Source organism: Callithrix jacchus, chromosome 11 (genome assembly GCF_049354715.1).
Source record: "Callithrix jacchus isolate 240 chromosome 11, calJac240_pri, whole genome shotgun sequence".
Lineage (NCBI taxonomy): Eukaryota > Metazoa > Chordata > Mammalia > Primates > Cebidae > Callithrix > Callithrix jacchus.
The window spans coordinates 119,346,004-119,364,009 of NC_133512.1; the positions used below are offsets into that span (position 1 = coordinate 119,346,004).

The 18,006-nt window shown below is 47.6% G+C and overlaps 1 protein-coding gene across 1 annotated transcript; it reads left to right on the top strand.

The window, feature by feature from the left end:
• The first annotated feature begins 12,464 nt into the window (after positions 1–12,464).
• On the top strand, positions 12,465–17,639 carry PAX4 (paired box 4). The gene is made up of 10 exons (XM_017975672.5): positions 12,465–12,645; positions 13,030–13,160; positions 13,458–13,673; positions 14,012–14,087; positions 14,703–14,828; positions 15,051–15,133; positions 15,497–15,566; positions 16,622–16,677; positions 16,945–17,086; positions 17,413–17,639. The coding sequence occupies exons 1-10, from the start codon at positions 12,633–12,635 to the stop codon at positions 17,541–17,543; spliced, it is 1,044 nt and encodes a 347-aa protein (XP_017831161.2). The 5' UTR covers positions 12,465–12,632; the 3' UTR covers positions 17,544–17,639.
• Positions 17,640–18,006: the final 367 nt, after the last annotated feature.

An 18,006-nucleotide genomic window follows, 5' to 3' on the forward strand; every position in this document is an offset into this window, starting at 1 on the left:
AAAATAAGGCCATATCTAAAAAAAAAAAAAAAAAAAGATAAGAAAGAAACAAAGGAGCATTCCATTCTCAGACCCAGCTTCCTCCAACACCCAGAGAATCTGACTCTGTTGGGTTCCAGAGCCTGTTTTTTATTTCAGTTCCATCTCTAAAGAAAGTCAGGTACCAGTGCAGGGTGGGGCAGTTCAGGGATCCAGTGCTGGAGGGGAACTGGGACTTCAGAGCACTGGCTGCAGTCATCTCTTTCCCAAGTCTTCATGTCCTCCTGCCCTTTAGGTGCTGTCTCCCCTTCCAGTCACACTGCTGAGGCTCTCAGGGAGATGTGGTAATGAAGGGAGCCTGGGTTGTGGACAATTACTCTCAGCTGTCCTTACAAATGCAGAGCACTGGGCAGGCTGCAGGGGGAGCCCTGGTGCTGACCTGGCAGGGATCTGCCAGGACCCCAGGTGACTTACCCAGGTGTCTGAGATCAAGCAGCTCTACGGAGCTTTCTTTCCAAACACTGGTTAAGACAATTATAATTATGCATTCAGTTATAAAAATAGAATGCTGAAGAGAAACCAGCATGGGGGTGAAGAAAGAGTTGCCGTGAAAGGTCTAAATACTGGAGACTGGGAGAAGCCAATAAAATCAGATAGTAAAAAGAAGTTTCCTCTAAACATTAGTATTGAGCTGTCTTCCAGGAAAAGAAAAGAAAAAAGAAAAAAAAAAAAAAGAGAGAGAGAGAGAGAGGAAATGTGGAGAAGGCCAGGGAGGGCTAACATCATCGATTTCAGGTAGCGGAGACTTCCGAGAGTAAGAGCTGTTTTGGTCCAGAACCAAGAAGTGGACCTGAGGACCAGTGAAGGGGAATTGGGAGAGTGAGGATTAGCAGTGGAGGAGATGCCAGCTGGACTGATAATGAAACCTGAGACAATGGTTCAAGTCTGGTTATTGTATTTAATGATACCAAGCTGAAGATAGTGATGAGACTTAATTTATCATCACCTATCTTTACACAGCTTGTTCTCTGGGTAGTGCAATGGTTTTGTTGGGCTGAGTAGGGGGCCTTTGTGGGCACAGTGAAGCTGAAGAGCTCTGAATTCCTGGGACAGAGGTAGGACCTTTATCCTCAGGGAGTCAATTTTCTTTCCCATTTCCTCTGGGTCTTACTAAGCAGTGGAAAGTTGCCCAAGCTGGAGTACTGAGTTTTCCATAGGTCGTTGGGCTTGACACAGCCTGATTTTCAGTGATGGCTAGAGAAAATATAGTGCCCCCCACCCCCAACTCTAACCTAGGCCAGGCCAAGGCTCCACAACCTTCAGAAAGCACACAGGCAAAGACCTGGACTATTGGTGACTTATGCTCCTTATCCCCTTCCCCTTAAAAAATGCAAAAGTTTGGGTATTTTTCTTTTCTTTTAATTTTTTTAGAGACAGGATCTTCCTCTGTCATTCAGGCTAGAGTTCAGTGGTGAATTGCTTGCTCACTGTAACCTTGACTTCCCAGGCTCAAGCAATCCTTCCTCCTCAGCCTCCTTGGGAGGGGAGCTGGTACTACAGGTATGTGCCACCAGTCCTAGCTAATTTTTGTAGAGATGGGGTCTCACTATGTTGCCCAGGCTGGTCTTGAAATCCTGGGCTCAATGATCCTCCTGCGTCGGCCTCCTAAAGTGCTGGGATTACAGGCATGAGCCACTGTGCACAGCCATTTTTTAAAAAGCTTTACTGCAAGTAGACTGGCAAGGAGACAGGAAGATAATGCTTAAATCTCTCTTCCTGATGGGCCAAGCTTCCATGGCATTTCTAACTAGTCCCAGGTGATGCCACTGCAGCCAGTCTGCCAGGCTTCTGGTATTACAATTATGAAGGGTTTTCTTAGTGGTGTTTTCTTTCTCTTTCTCTTCTCTTCTTTTCTCTTTCTTTCTTTCTTTCTTTCTTTCTTTCTTTTCTTTTCTTTTCTTTCTCTCTCTCTCTCTCTCTCTCTTTCTTTCTTTCTTTCTTTCTTTCTTTCTTTCTTTCTTTCTTTCTTTCTTTCTCCTTCCTCCCTCCCTCCCTCCCTCCCTTCCTTCTTTCCTTCCTTCCTTCCTTCCTTCCTTCCTTCCTTCCTTCCTTCCTTCCTTCTCTTTCTTTTTTTTCTTTCTTTCTTTCTTGGCAGAGATGGGGATCTCCACCAAGAAAACTATGTTGCCCAGGTTGGTCTCAAACTCCTGCCCTCAAACAATCCTTCCACCATACTCTTAAAATGCTGGGATTATGGGCATGAGCCACCACGCCTGGTCAATTTTTGGTATTTTTCAAAAGCAACAAAAAGATAGCCACCCAACTGTCTCCTAGGCAAAATAAATCTAGGCCAGAGAAGGAGTTTCTTATAATAGGCTAAAAATCAAGAAGGCCAACTGAAGAGGCAGAGAGATAGAGGAGCACAGAGTTAGAGCAGGGAGGATGGCCTGGGAGTCTCCTAAACTGTAACTGCTGAACTCAGTCAGTAGATAATAACATCAACTGTTGGTGCACAATAATAGTATTAATAGTAATAATATCAAACACATATAGAATGTTCTACATATATTAATTTACATAATATTCACAATTATATGATGTGGCTACTATTGTCATTTTCATTTTATAGATGCAGAAAAACAAAGCCCAGAAATTTTTAAAATGTAAGCTTAAGAAAAGGATGTCGGCTCCAAGAAGGCAGAGATTTCTGTCCTTTTTCTTCATTGATGTTATCCCAGTGCCTGGCACATGTTCAATAATTATTTGTTGAATTAACAGTTAACTGATCCAAGATCATGCAGATGGCATAGCAGGGCTGGGATAGGAACTGAGGTTTGATGGCTCTAGAATTCCCACTGTTAATTACTGAGCCATACTGTCCTAGATGCTGGTCCAGGAGATGAACTTCGTGTGTCTCTCAGCCTGAGTTATATCTGCTTGATAAATCCTCGTCCTCAATGCTGGCTAGCTGAGGAAACACTTCCTAACCTATTTTATGAGGCCAGTATCACCCTAGTACCAAGAAATAAAGACACTGCAAGAAAGGAAAACACAGATCAATATTGCTCATGAACCTAGATGCAAAAATTCTCAATAAAATATTAGCACATCAAATCCAACACTGTATAAAAAGAATTATACATCATGACCAAGTGGGATTTATTTCAGGTTTGCAAAGCTGGTTCAACATTAAAAACCATTCAATGTAAGCCATCACATGAACAAGCTATAAGAAGAAAAAAAATCATATAATCATATCAGCTGACATAGAAAAAGCATTTAGCAAAATCCAATACCCACTCATGATAAAAATGCTCAACAAACTAGGAATGGAGGAGAACTTCCTCAGTTTGATAAAGAAACCGACAAAAATCCCACAGCTTAGGTTCAGCAGTTGTAACAAATGTACCACTTTCGTTGGGAATACTGATAGCAGGAAGAGTTCCACATGTGCGGGACAAAGGGTATATGGGAAATCTCTGCACCTTGCACTCAATTTTGTTGTGAACCTAAAACTGCTCTAAAAAAATAAAGTCAATTAAAAATACATATTGCCTTGGATAGGGAGACTAGATATTATGAAGATGACAATTCTCTCTAAATTATTATACAGTCCATTTTGTTTTGTTTTCTTTTTTTTTTGAGACAGAGTCTTATTCTGTCACCCAGGCTGGAGTGCAGTGGCATGATCATGGCTCACTACAGCCTTGACCTCCAGTGATCAAATGATCCTCCCACCTCAGCCTCCTGAGTAGTTGAGACTACAATCAGGCCCCACCATGCCAGGCTAATTTTTTTTTTTTTTGTATTTTTGTAGAGATGCAGTTTGCCATGTTGCCCAGGCTGGTCTTTAACTCCTGGGCTCAATTAAAAAGTGGGAAAAGCTGGGCAAGATGGTATATGTATGCCTATAATCCCAGCTACCTGGGAGGCTGAGGTGGGAGGATCACTTGAGCCCAGAAGTTTGGACCCAACCTGGACAACATAGTAAGACTTCATCTCTTAAAAACAGAAAAAAAAAAATGGATTAAAGGTCTGAACTGAGACTTCACCTGAGAATATATACAGATGGCAAATAAGCATATGAAAAGATACCCAATGTCATTTGTTGTTAGAGAATTACAAATTAAAACAACAATGAAATTCCATTATATCTATTAGAATAGCAGAAAAACTGGCAAAACCAATTGCTGGCAAGGATGCAAAGTGACAGGAGCTATCATCCATTGTTGTTAGGAATGCAAAATGGTGCAGCAGTCACTTTGGAATACAGTTTGGCAGGTTTTCTTTTTCTTTTTTTAGCAAAGCTAAACATAGTCTTACCATACAAACCATTATGCTCCTTGGCATTTAACTGAATGAGTTCAAAACTCATGTTTACACAAAAACCAGCACAGCTGCACAAAAATGTTTATAGTAGCCTTATTTATAATTGCCAGAACTTGGAAGCAACCAAGGTGCCCTTCAACGTCCTTCAATAGGTGAGTGGATAAACTGCGGTACATCATACAATACAACATTACTGAGTACTAAAAATAAATGAGCTCTCAAACCATGAAGAGACATGGATAAAACTTAAACACACCAGGCACGGTGGCTCACGTCTGTAATCCCAGCACTTTGGGAGGCTAAGGTAGGCAGATCACGAGGTCAGGAGATTGAGACCATCCTGGCTAACACAGTGAAACCTGTCTCTACTAAAAATACAAAAAATTAGCCAGGCGTGGTGGCAAGCACCTGTCGTCCGAGCTACTCTGGAGGCTGAGGCAGGAGAATCGCTTGAATCCAGGAGGCAGAGGTTGCAGTGAGCAGAGATCGCTCCACAGCACTCTGGCCTGGGTGACAGAGAGAGACTCTGCCTCAAAATAAAAAAAAAAAAACACCAAAAAACAAAAACACAGTCTGGAAGTGCTATACATTCCCTAATTCCATTATATGACATTCTGGAAAAGAGAAACAAAATCGGCAACGGTAAAAAGATCAATGGTTACCAGGTGAAACACCAGGTTTTCTTAACAATGGTCAAACTATTCCGTATGATACTACAGTTGTGGATACATAACATTATGCATTTTTCAAAAACTACAGAAATTTACAGCAGAGTGAACCTTAATGTACGCAAATTTTTAAAAGTCATGTCGAAGGTCAGAGGATTCTAAAATAGAATGTAGAATGTGAGAAAATAATCTAACTGTATTACAAATATACAAAACCACCTAATTGAAGGGAGTGGGGGTAAGGCTACTGATTTAAGTAACTTTGGGAGTGAACAGAGTTTGTAAAATTAAAGGTAAAATAAATTGTGCAAAAGCATTGGATTACAGTTGATAAAGTTGTTTCATTTTTCTATATGGTCTGTGTTCACAATTCAGATGCCACAATAATGTATACTGGGATTGGACAATGAAGTAAATGGATGGTGGATTGTGGGAGCCAGGTTTCTCACTGTTGCCATGGGAACTTACAGATAAGCAGGGTGGAAACCAGAATGACCCGTGTAATCATGGATTAGAGTTGAAGACAGCAGTATGAATTCTAGTTTAATTTAGATACACGTGGTTGCATATAGAAGTATTAAAGATATGTGTATATACATGGGTCAGTATACACATATACCCATTTATTTGCTCTGTCAGCCAAGAGAACAGTTGCAACAAGCTACTGTTATTTACAATTGCCAGAACTTGGAAGCAACCAAGGTGTTCTTCAGTAGATGAATGGATAAACTTCGATTCATCTATACAATAAAACAAGAACACCCCAGTAGCAACAAGCATAACTTGGTTTCTCATACCATTCTTCAATAAAAGAAACCAGAGCTCCTTGGAGAAATGGTTGATTCTAGGACTGGGGCAGATAATATACAAGATAACCTGGAGCATCTTGCAGTTGCAGAGATTAAAGACATAAAAAAAAAAATCCCCCAAAACCACCAAATTCAAGAAACAAACAACTCCAACCCTATAGTAATGAGAGTATGCCAAAGGACACAGGAGTCAATTGAAAGGGTTCCTAATGATCATAGCTGGAATAATTAGATCAACAAAATAAAGTAGTAGGTTGTATTGTAACACCCCAAAATAAAATGCATTTCCTTATAGTAAGTCTATACCATTATAAATAAATAAACGGGAGGAAAAAATCTCCCCAGCAGAAGAAATCCAAATGATTTATGCAGATACTCCACTCTCAAAAGTGGAGCATAATGCCTCACTCCTTAAGTGTGAATTGTGCACAATGACTTCCTTCAGCAAAGTACCATTAGAAAAAGGGAGCATAGAGCTGGTACGGTGGCTCATACCTGTAATCCCAGCACTTTGGGAGGCCCAGGCAGGTGGACCACGAGGTCAGGAGTTCAAGACCAGTCTGGCCAAGATGGTGAAACCTCGTCTCTACTAAAAATACAAAAATTAGCTGGGCATGGTGGTGGGTGCCTATAATCCCAGCTACTCGGGAGGCTGAGGCAGAGAATTGCTTAAACCTGGGAGGCAGAGGTTGCAGTGAGCTGAGATTGTGCCAGTGCACTCCAGCCTGGGCAACAGAGTGAGACTCTGTCTCCAAAAAAAGAAAAGAAAAAAGAGAAAAGGGGAGCATAGTAATGTTAGTGGACAGATCTGAAAAACATCACCTTAGCCAGGTGCTCCAGATCACCATCAACAGTAATAGATACATCATGTTGACAGTAGGTACATTTCATATGATGTGATGAAAATGGTGCTTTACCTCTTTAGTCTTCTTTTCCCAAGTCCATAACCACAGCCTAATCATGATAAAAGCATTAGAAACCCGTTAAGGGACATTCCACAAAATACCTGACTCCTCAAAACTGCCCACTTCATCAAAAACAAGCAAAGTCTGAGAAACTGTCACAGCCAAGAGGAGCCCCAGACATGATGGTTAATGCAAAGTGGGCTCCTGAATGGAATCCTGGAATAGAGAAAGAATATTCGGGTAAAACTGAGAAAATCTGAAGACAGGATGGTCTTTAAATAAAAACGACATATTTAACATTAGTTTATTATTTATAAAAAATGTACCATACCAATGTAAGACGTTAATAATAAAGGGAATTCGGTGTGGGGCATATGGGAACTGTCTGTACTATCTTTGAAGTGTCTCTGTAAATCTAAACTGTCCTAAAAAATAAGATTCATTGAAATAATGTTTACTTAAAAACAAACATCCCAGAATCAAACCATAGAGGTCTTAAAAACAAAAAAAGAAAGAAAAGAGAAAGAAAATGAAAGAAAAACAAACAGCTGCCTCCAGATCTTCCACCCCATGCGAAGTGGGGCACAGTAGGGTGAGGGAAGCTTCTGGGAGCGCAGAGCTGGCAGATCCTAGGGAACAGACGGCCTTCGGGTTTCCAGTTTCCAGTTACCAGTGTGGGTGTGAACACTGCAGTCCTGAAGCAGCACCTTCCCCACACTGGCAGGGTTGGTGCACAGACAGACCCTAGGAAGCACTCTCCGAGGGCGCTCGGAGGCGCACGGTGCCTGCAGGTCGCGGTAGCTCTGGGTTGGGCTCCGCGCAGGCTGCCCTCACAGCCCCACAGGCTTCCTCCTGGCCTCCTTAGGTCCTTAGCTCTAGCCCCTGAACACCGCGGCTCCGTTGGGAGTTAGTCTGGGAAAGTGCAGACTCAACATCCTGCCACATCGACTCTAGTCCTGAGAGACGTAAGAGGCAAAATTGAGCTCAGAGGTTAGAAGCTCATGGTGAAAAAGAGGGGAAAAGGGAGGGCCCTTCTGTGCCCGCGGTTCAAAGTCACCATAGGGAGGGTGTGCGCCTTCCTCCCTTCCTGGGGCGTTCAGAGGGAGGGTGCCGGGTGCCAGCCTCCCAGAAGCCGAGCAGGAGATTGCAGGGAGAGAGTGCTGGTGTTAGAAGAGGGGCTGGGCTGGGAGAGTAGGGTAACTGCCTAAAGCTTTTGGGGTGTGGCGCGACTTTAGCGTGAGGGTCTCAAGTTCAGAATTTTCAGGGAACTCGAAGACCTCCCGTGTTTTTGTAGCAAGGAAATCACTTTGACTTTAAAGTGGGAGGCACAGGCCGCCGGAGCGGTTTTGGACGTGTGGCGCGTGCGCTCTGGAAAGCTGCGGGCTGGCAGGAGATGGGGCTTTCCTGAGAAAGAGAAGAAGGGGCCCAGGATCCCACAGCCTACGAAAATGCACCAGAGGAATGGAAATAGCCTAGAGCTGGTGTCAACTCCCACAGCAGGTGCCAAGAGCCCGAGACGAGGTGTCAGACCAGCGCCAGCGTGTCTTTGCGCTGGCCGCGCCCAGTCCTCTCCAGCTTTACGCACGGGCTTGGCTCGCCCTCTGGTCCCTTGGGGAAGGCAGGAGAACTCCAGCCGCCTCTCCTGAGGACAAGACTCCCTACAGACACGGGCCTTTCTACCAGGGAGTCCTAAGGACAAAAGAAGCCAGCGATCAGGGCTCTACATCAGGGTGAGGGACAAGCTGGAATGGCCATGGCTGGCCTCGGAGAGGGGCGCACAGCCTGTTGGCGGGTGGCAAGACCTTTGGGTTAATGTATAATTGTGAGCAGATGGCGGGGGCTGGCAGCAGCCCGGGGCCTGGGCCCAGCTAATGAGGGACAATTAGCCCCAAACCCGGTGGGGGTGGTTGAGAGAGTCAGACAGTGAAGGCAGATATTTGCTCCTCAAACAGTCTAGTGCGCTGGGCAGAGGGCTGAGTGGCAGAGCCTTTGGGCTGGCTAGGCCCCCCTGCCAGGGCCCTTTACCACTTTTCCCTCCCCCATCACCTCTGGGTCGAAAGCCTCTGTTTGTTCAGACCCAAGAGGGCGTCATAAAGGCGGAGGGAGAGGGTAGTTTATGGGGTAAATCGCTGCCACCACCATCTGCCAGGGCTTGTCCCTGCTCCCCCTGATACCCCTATCTCCACCCTCATGCAGCTGTCTATAGGAATAGCTGGTCAGGACATGAGTCTTGAGCCCCTAGATGCAGGGGCACATCTAGCCCGGAGGGATGAGGCAGGGGTGGGGGGACTAAGAGCAGGGCTGCCACAGGCCTTGCTGGGGACTTCCTCCCACCCAGGCATGGCTAAGTAGAGTGACCAGCAGTCCCCAGCTGCCCTGGGATGGAATGACTGTAAGGGCACTTGGGCAAATGCTGTCCTGCCTGAGGTCCTGAAATCACCCTCTGCAGTCAGTCTCCCCTGTACCCCAAGATCAACCTGAGGATGCTGGAGGAGGGTGGAAGAGGAAGAGAGTAAGTGTCAGGGTAAAGGGAAAACCCACTTATGTGAGACATTTGGCCTTTGAGAGCAAGATTTCCTGAGCCTAGGATCAAGCTGAACTCAAAACAACCATTTTCACCCCAAAACCTCAAAGCATTTACAATGAAATACAGTCTTCCATTCTCTGATTTCTGGGTCTAGTTTTATTGCCCTACACCCTGCCTACTTCCCGTCTGACTTTGGCAATGGCTTCACACAGACTCTGAGGTGTGGAATGGACCCAAAGAGTTTTCCATGTTAGCACCTTCACACCCCAGGGATCTGCCCAAGACCCTGATGGCTGGCAACGAAGCTTCCATGCACTAGGGGCTGCGTTTCACTTCCAGCATCCCACTACCACCTGGCCAGCTACTGATGCTTCTTGCCTCACCAGTGACCCAGATAACCTGTAGTGTCTTGTGGTAACAGCAGTGCCATTACTAACTCAGAGTCTAAAAGCATCAAATCCCTGATAACATCTAAAGATGGAAGGAGGAAAATCCTGCTGCAAGCCTCCTTATAAACACCCACGTGCGTCTCTGAGTATCCTGAGGCTCATTTCCACCACCACTACCACTGTCAGTGTTCTGAAGTCCAAGATCCTCCAGGCAAGACACCAGGCAAGATTTCACTCTTGGTGTCACCTTAGTCAAGGAGTCCATTGGAGAATTGGTGAGGACACTCTATGGGGACAGCTGGTGCTAGGGGACACACACTATTCTCCATTCACTCTCATTGTCTTAGAGTGCTAGGAGCCAATTCAGTCAGTATTTAGGCAGCAGTCTGTATATTCATTTCTCTCTTACAGTAACACACACGACTCATGAGTTGACCCCAAAGCCCAGGCATGTGCCTTGTGGCTGGGAAGCTGTGTTGGTGGTTTGGGAAGGCATCTTTTTGCTTCTGTGCACTCAAAGCCTTCAGGACACAGCCTGAAGTTCCCCATCTTCCATGCTCAGCGGATCCTTCAGGAGTACTGGTCCTTGTGTGGGTGCACTTTTTCCTGCATGAGAATGGCTCTCTCTCTTCTTCAGGGTAGTAGGTGGACTCAAAGTGGGCTCTGAGGATTCCTCATGGAAGGACACAGTGGGTCATTGGCTGTGGTTTGCCCTGCCTCAGGGCTGGTGTCTGTCAGCCCATGCACACCTCCCTCCTCCTCTCTCCTCTGCTCATGGCCTGTGACATCATTGGCTACTCCCAGAAGGCTGCCCTCTGCTCTTGAGCTCGGGCTCTCTGTAGCTCTGGACCCCCTGGCAGGACTGAAGCAGGAGCAGAGTGGAGGCTGTTTCTAAGACCAGACCATCACCACCCCTGGAGTCTGCACGGGTCTCAGAAGCTGAGACCTCCCACTGAAGCTCCCACCTCATTTCCTCCACACAGGTAGCCCAGCTGCAGGCTCATTGTCTGCCCTGCCTCTCATGCTGTCTCCATGCCTCTGTGTGGCCAAACCCAACTTCTCTCCCATTCTGTCTTTGCAGCTACCACCCTCCTGCCCTTTCCACCCCCTTTCCTGTTTTTCTGTCTTGCAAGCACCAGTTATTTTTTCAGACATGTTAATATGCATGTTGGGAATGTGTGGTGTGGCTATTGAGAACGGGGTTTCTGTTTGTGAGTTGGGGCGTAATGATTTAGGTTTGGAGATCGTTTAGGTTTGGATACTGAACCTACATCCCCACTGCTTCTTTGTATTCTGGTCACTTAGGAGAACTGAGTTCTGTCAAGGATTTAGGGTTTGGCTGATATTTTGAGCTCTTTCATCCTGTCTTGGCACAGTCCTTTACATTCTCTGTTTGACTCCCCTCTCTCCATTGTTTTTGTGGCAATTACACAAACATGAAGCAGGGATGGGAGCAGAGAAAGAGAGCCCAGGATTAGGAGCCAGAAATTGTAGCTTCTGGTGAGGAACTGACTTCTAAACCTTGAGTTTTACTCTCTGGACAGCCCCTGACTTGTGGCAATCCCAATCTGTGCCTCAGTTTTCTCTTTGGAAAACCTCTGCCTTCCTGCCTGACTTTTTGGAAAGATGAAAATTTGAAGGGGTCTGTGCCTCTACCTACCTAGAAAAAAGTGAGTAAAAGTCAATTTAGCTATTGAACTTAATAAGTAGACTGGATTCCAAACTCTTTGTAATTCTTTGTTTCACTGGTGCTAGTCTCCTTTCTCCAGCTGCTCTGTGATCCATTGGAGAGCAAAGACTTCACCCTTTTCTGTTTACTGCCTTCATTCTGAACAACCAGCAATGTGCTCATGCTTAATATCTTATTCAGCATATAACTGAAGATGAATTAACTGGGCCAAGATGGCATGCTTATTACAAGAAAGTTCTGCGTATAAGCTGTTCCTTGGAGTGACTTCCAGCTCTACCAGAGTTCCAGGCATGAAAGAAGGCATCTTCATCTCTCTTTAATTACTGATGAAAGTAGGAGAGGTATGGTGGCCTGTGGACCTGTGTCCCTTGCTGCTCAGAGACTCTCTTGGGCTCATGATGGTTTCTGTGTTGGTCAGCAGACAGTCCTCTCCTGCTTCTGATCCCCTCCCTTCAATATGCCTTTGATAAAGGGATTAGTTGAATGAATGAGTGTCTGATACCAGAAGGTGGTCTCTGACATTGAAGCTTCACTGTGAGATCTAGAACTCTTCAGAGTTAATAGGAATGAACAACCCCAGCAGGTTAGAGATGCTAAGAACATGCCTTTTAGGAGAAGCTGGCACTTCAGGTGTGTTCATCTCTACGCCCAGTATGTAGGACCAGAGCCTCAGTGCCTGGGGGGTAAAGCTGAGCCCCAGGTTCCCCAGAGCTTCCTGGAGAATATAAAAAACACAGGAGCAAGCCCTTTTGAAGTGCAGCATTTGGCTGGCAGTTTGGAGAGCCTAACCTAGGACTGTCTAATAGTGAAGGCGGACCCCTGAACTTGGAGACCCCAGAATCTTTGGCTCAGGTGTGTCATCCAGGACTGAGAAGGCTTAGGAATAGTTGGAGACAACAGCTGCCCATTTGCAAAAGGGAAAGCTTGAGCATTTGAAAGCATCATCGCTTTCTACCACCCCAACCTTTTGTAATGAATGTGTAGGAAATGAGAATCCTTCCAATCCTCCAAGCCCCTTGTTAGGACTTCAAGAAAGATCCAGTCTCCAGCCAACCTGCAGTGTTTTAGTTTTTATCACATAAAGGTTTAAATAAAAGAAATTCAAATTTTCTAATTTTAGCCAACCCACGGGCAAATTTTAGAAACCTGATCTTCTATCACAAGACACTACCTCCCAAGACCATTTCAAGTGAAAGACCTCACCCAAGTAACCCCCAACCCGCCCCGTTATTGCAGACCTGGGCCCCAAGCTGGAAAAGGAGCTCCTAGAAGGAACTTCCCTTGCCAGGCTTCTCAGCGGTGGCTCATCCTTCTGTGAGGAGGCTCAGCCTGGAGCATGCAGCAGGACGGTGAGGAGCCTGGGGGAAGTGGGAAGACAGGGAGGACGACAGAGACAGGGGAATCCTCAGGGCTTTGTTTTCATCAACCGTTTCATCTGCCATTGGCTGGTGTTCTGGGGAAGCTTTTTCCAGTCCCTCCCTTCCTGCCCTGTCCTGCTTCCCTTAGATCAGGAGAGTCTGTGGGTACAGGCAAGGAACAAAGGCTCACCAGTGAGCCAGCTCTTTAAGAAAGTAACTTGTGTTGATTGCCTGGGGACAGCAAGAATGCGGTCTCCCAGGAGAGGACGTTCTCTGTGGTGTGAAGCCAAGCTGGAGGGGCCTGAGTAATCCTTTCCGCAGCGGGGCAGGGCAGTGGGAGAGGTGATGTGTGGATTACCTCTGTCTCATGCCCAGGGATCAGTAGCATGAACCAGCTCGGGGGGCTCTTTGTGAATGGCCGGCCCCTGCCTCTGGATACCAGGCAGCAGATTGTGCGGCTGGCAGTCAGTGGAATGCGACCCTGTGACATCTCACGGAGCCTGAAGGTAATGAGCCAGCACCTTCACACAGTGATAGGGACAGGAAGCAGGGAGAAGGGGCTCCTCTGAAAGCAAGAGCCTGGTGCTGTTGCGGGCTTGGAGGGCTTTTGGGACTTGGGTCACTTCCTGGGAGACCCTCTTGGAGGTTGAAAAGGGGAGCTTCGGGCCCTCAAAGGTGAGGCTGGACTCCCAACTCCGTGGTCTGGTTCAGTAAGTCTTGGCTTTGTCTTGTAGCCTCCTCTTGTCCCTTTCCCTCCTTCTGCCCACTGTGCCTCACCTGTCTCTGCTTCTCATCTGACTCAGGTATCTAACGGCTGTGTGAGCAAGATCCTAGGGCGCTACTACCGCACAGGTGTCTTGGAGCCCAAGGGCATTGGGGGAAGCAAGCCACGGCTGGCTACACCCCCAGTGGTGGCTCGAATTGCCCAGCTGAAGGGTGAGTGTCCGGCTCTCTTTGCCTGGGAGATCCAACGCCAGCTTTGTGCTGAGGGGCTTTGTACCCAGGACAAGACTCCCAGTGTAAGTATTCTTCCCTCCCCACACTGGGGCTAGAAAACAGGCTTTCTGGGGAGACAACGAGCATTTCTTATTTGGCAATGCGGGCATCCCAGGCTGGTGACAGGACTCCTGGGCTCTTCTGACCCTTAAGTTTTTCTTTTGAAAAGTGGTAATAAGAGAATTGGGAAGGAGAAAGCATAAGAAAGCATAGAGAGAGGGAGAGAGAGAGAGAGGAGGCTGCCCTTGGGAACAATGAGTGGGTGGAGACAGAAGGGGAGAAAGGATAGTAAGAGGAATGTCCTCAGGGTGCAAACCTGGTCTGAGCACCATCTCTCCACTCAACACCCCGACACTCCCAGGTCTCCTCCATCAACCGAGTCCTGCGGGCACTGCAGGAGGACCAGGGACTACCGTGGGCACAGCTCAGGTCACCAGGTGGGTCTCGAAGTTGTCCCCAGGGCTAATCAGAACCAAATCTCCAGCATTTTGCATCCTTTTCTTAAAAGAGCTTTCTCAAAGCCCTTTCTCTGTCTTTCTTGGTTCACCCTCTCAACAACCCAATAAGGAGGACCAGGCAGGGAGTCTTATTCTCTCATGGCAGAAGAAAATTGAGGTCCAGAAGAGTGAAGTGACTTACTCAAGGTCACTAGTTGATGGCAGTTCCTGGAACAGAACCCAGGTTCCCTAGTCCCTGGGTTCACAGGATCTATTGAAGAAGAGGCAGGACTCAGTCTCATACTCTCCCTCTGCCCTGTGCATAGCTTCTTAGAGCATCATTCATGTTCGTTGGGCTCACACACACCTGGACCAAGCCTGCTGTCGATCCCCCCAAACCCCTGCACATTAAGCGTGCACCCCACTGTGGTATTGAGCACCCTTTCCACCAAGTGACCCTGCAGTGACCTCCAAGTAACTGTGAAAGCCCCAGCAGCTTGGCTCTGCTGTTCCACGCATGGTGTCTCATGGCTGCAGCCCCAGGGACTCAGGAACCCCATCTGACCAGAGGAATCACCATCACAAACCACAACAAACTGTTGTCTTTTTTTTAAGTTGTTTCAGCTCCAACTCTACCCACTCCCCATAGTGGCTCTGAGACTCCCCGGGGTCCCCACCCAGGGACCAGCCACCGGAATCGGACCATCTTCTCCCCAGGCCAAGCAGAGGCATTGGAGAAAGGTGCTGGGCTGGGGGAGATGGAGGGTCAGAGAGTCCTTGGTGTGACACAGAGACAGTGGCCCTGAGGCCTGTGGGCAAAGGCTGAGAGGTGCAAGCTGTGTGTCCCTGCCTTGAGGAGGAAGGTAGTTTGGGGTTGTAGCAGGTGGGGAGTGTTGCCTGAGGGGAGACCCCTGCCTTGCTCCTCTCCTGGTGCCCTTACTGTGTGAGCCTCTATCTCCGCAGAGTTCCAGCGTGGGCAGTATCCTGATTCAGTGGCTCGTGGAAAGCTGGCTGCTGCCACCTCTCTGCCTGAGGACACGGTGAGGGTGAGTGAGCTCTGCAACACTGTGCACAAACCACAAGGAGGAAGAGTCTATGCCAGCCAGGGTTTTGGGTTTCATGAGGTGGAGAGGGGAGGTGAGAAGGTGGACGCAAACTTGTTTGGAGCAAAAGTCAGAGACGAGACCCTCCTTGTTCACCTTCTGCTGACTGCTCTCCTCTCTTCCCCAACAAAAACCTTTGAGTTGAGGAAGGGGCCAGAGAGAAGAAGCTAGGGCAGGGAGGGAGGATGTCAGGCCCAAGGAAGGGTCAACATTGTGAGTTCAGGCCAGGAAGGAACATGTGGTGAGATCAGCAGGTGCCAGACAACATAAAGTACAGCCAGCTGCATTGTCCTTGTCCTTGCTCAGGTCTGGTTTTCCAACAGAAGAGCCAAATGGCGCCGACAAGAGAAGCTCAAGTGGGAAATGCAGCTTCTAGGTGATTGCTCTGTACCATCATCCATTTGCCTGCCCATCCATCCATCCATCCATCCATCCTCCATTCATCCATCCATTTATCTATTCATCCATGTATCAATCCATCCATCCATCCAGTCACCCACCTACCCACCCACCTACCCTCCATCCATCCATTCATCCTCTATCCATCCATTTATCCATCCATCTATCCATCCATTTATCCATCCATCTATTCATCCATCTATCCATCCATCCATCTAGCCATCCATCCATCCAGCCAGCCAGTCATCCCTCCCTCCCTCCAGCCAGCCAGTCACCCACTCACCTAGCCATCCATCCATCCATCCATCCACCCATCCATCCATCCATCCAGTCACCCACCCACCCACCTAGCCATTCATTCATCCATCCATCCATCTGTCCATCTATGCATTCATTCATCCATCCACCCACCCACCCATCTACCCATTTATTGACCAATCTATCCATGCATCCTTCCCTACATCCATCCATCCACCCATGAATCCATTTATTCAGCCAGCCAATCACCCAGCCACCCACCTATCTATCTATCCAGGTATCCATCCGTTCACCCATTCATCCATGCATCTGCCCATGCATCCATTCATCCATCCATTCATTCATTCATCCATTCACCTGTGCATCCACCCATGCATCCATCCACCCATCCATGCATCCATGCATCCACCCATCCATTTTTCCATTCATCTATGCATCCACCCACCCATCCATTCACCCATCCATCCAACATTTACTCAGCATCTCCCAGTGCCAAACCCTGTGCTAAATGTTGGGTACACATAGTCCCTGCTCTTAAGGCTGCACTGTCCCCAGTACCATCACTGGAATTTAATCATTCTTCTCCAGTTTCCCAAGGCCCTGTATTGGTGAAGAGGGCAGTTTTGGCTTAAAATATCCATCTTCACTCACCCCAGTCAGGAGTTGCTGACTTTCCTAGAACCTTCTTGCATTTAACCTTCCTGCTTCTCACCATGCTCCTTCTGCATCCAACCCCAATTCCTCCTTCTGAGTGGATTCATTCTCATTTTATAGGTGCTTCCCAGGGGCTGACTGCACCAACAGTTGCCCCAGGAATCATCTCTGCACAGGTAATCGAGAGGAGAGAGGAGTCTGGGCCCTGGGAAGACTGAAGGGCTTACGACCTCTCCCATTTCTGGCCTGAGCCAGGATCTCTGGCTCCCCAGGGCCCCACAGTGTCTATGTCAAGAAAGTACTATCCCCAAAGTCTACTATGTGAATGGTGCTCTCTGGAGTTGAGCATGATACAACCTGGGTGTCAGGCAGCCGTAGGGTCCTGGCATTCTAAACAGGAGGCATCACTGGCAGCTAAGGTTCTTCTCTTGCTTTTTTTTTAGCAGTCCCCTGGCAGTGTGCCCACAGCAGCCCTGCCTGCCCCGGAACTACTGGGTCCCTCCTGCTATCAGCTGTGCTGGGCAACAGCACCAGACAGGTGTCTGAGTGACACCCCACCTAAATCCTGTCTCAAGCCCTGCTGGGGTAAGAATTCAGGCCAGGCCTCAGTACTGCAGGACATGGGGAGGGCCAACTGACTCAACCTCCAAGAGGGCATGGATCTCCAGTGGGGGTCATCAAAGGAACCTCAATACAGCTTTCCTCATTCTTTGCATAGCCCACAAAGTTAGGGAGACTAGTAACCCCTGAGTCTATGGTATCACTGACAGCCATAGCAGGTAAAGGGTGTGAGACTGGGATTCAAGTGTGTATATGCAGGGTGAGAAACTGATGTCTCAGCCTCTCTCCCTCAGTGACTTTGAGAGGTAGGGTGAGAGCAATAAACGTAAGTTTCCTCTCTGTCCCCGCAGGCCACTTGCCCCCACAGCCAAATTCCCTGGACTCGGGACTGCTTTGCCTTCCTCGTTCTTCCTCCCACTGGCCCCTGGCCAGTCTTGGTAGCTCTCAGGCCCTGCTCTGGCCTGGCTGCCCACTGCTATAAGCTTGGAGTGAGGCAGGAGTGGGAAGGAGATGGCCTAGGGAGGATCTAATACCATCCTGCCCATGTCCTTACTGTCCTGCCCATGCAGACTATGGCTCCTTCCTCCTTCCAGTGATTGCTCCCTCCTGTGTGGACCTTATCTGGCCCTGCCTTGCTGCCTCTCCAGCACATCACCTGATTGGAGGGGCTGGTGAAGTGACACCCACCCACTTCTCACACTGGCCTTAAGAGGCCTCCACTCAGCAGTAATAAAAATAGTTTTTATTAGCAGAAGTTCCATTGCCCATCCTGATTCCCCTATGAGCACCCCTTGCCCACTCTTATATTTAATGACAATAGACAGTTTGCCCTATCATCTATTTACATCTATGTATCTACCATCTAATCTATGCATGTATGTATGTAGCCAATATATGTATCTAAACAATGTATTTATCTATTCATCAATGTATCAATTTATCTT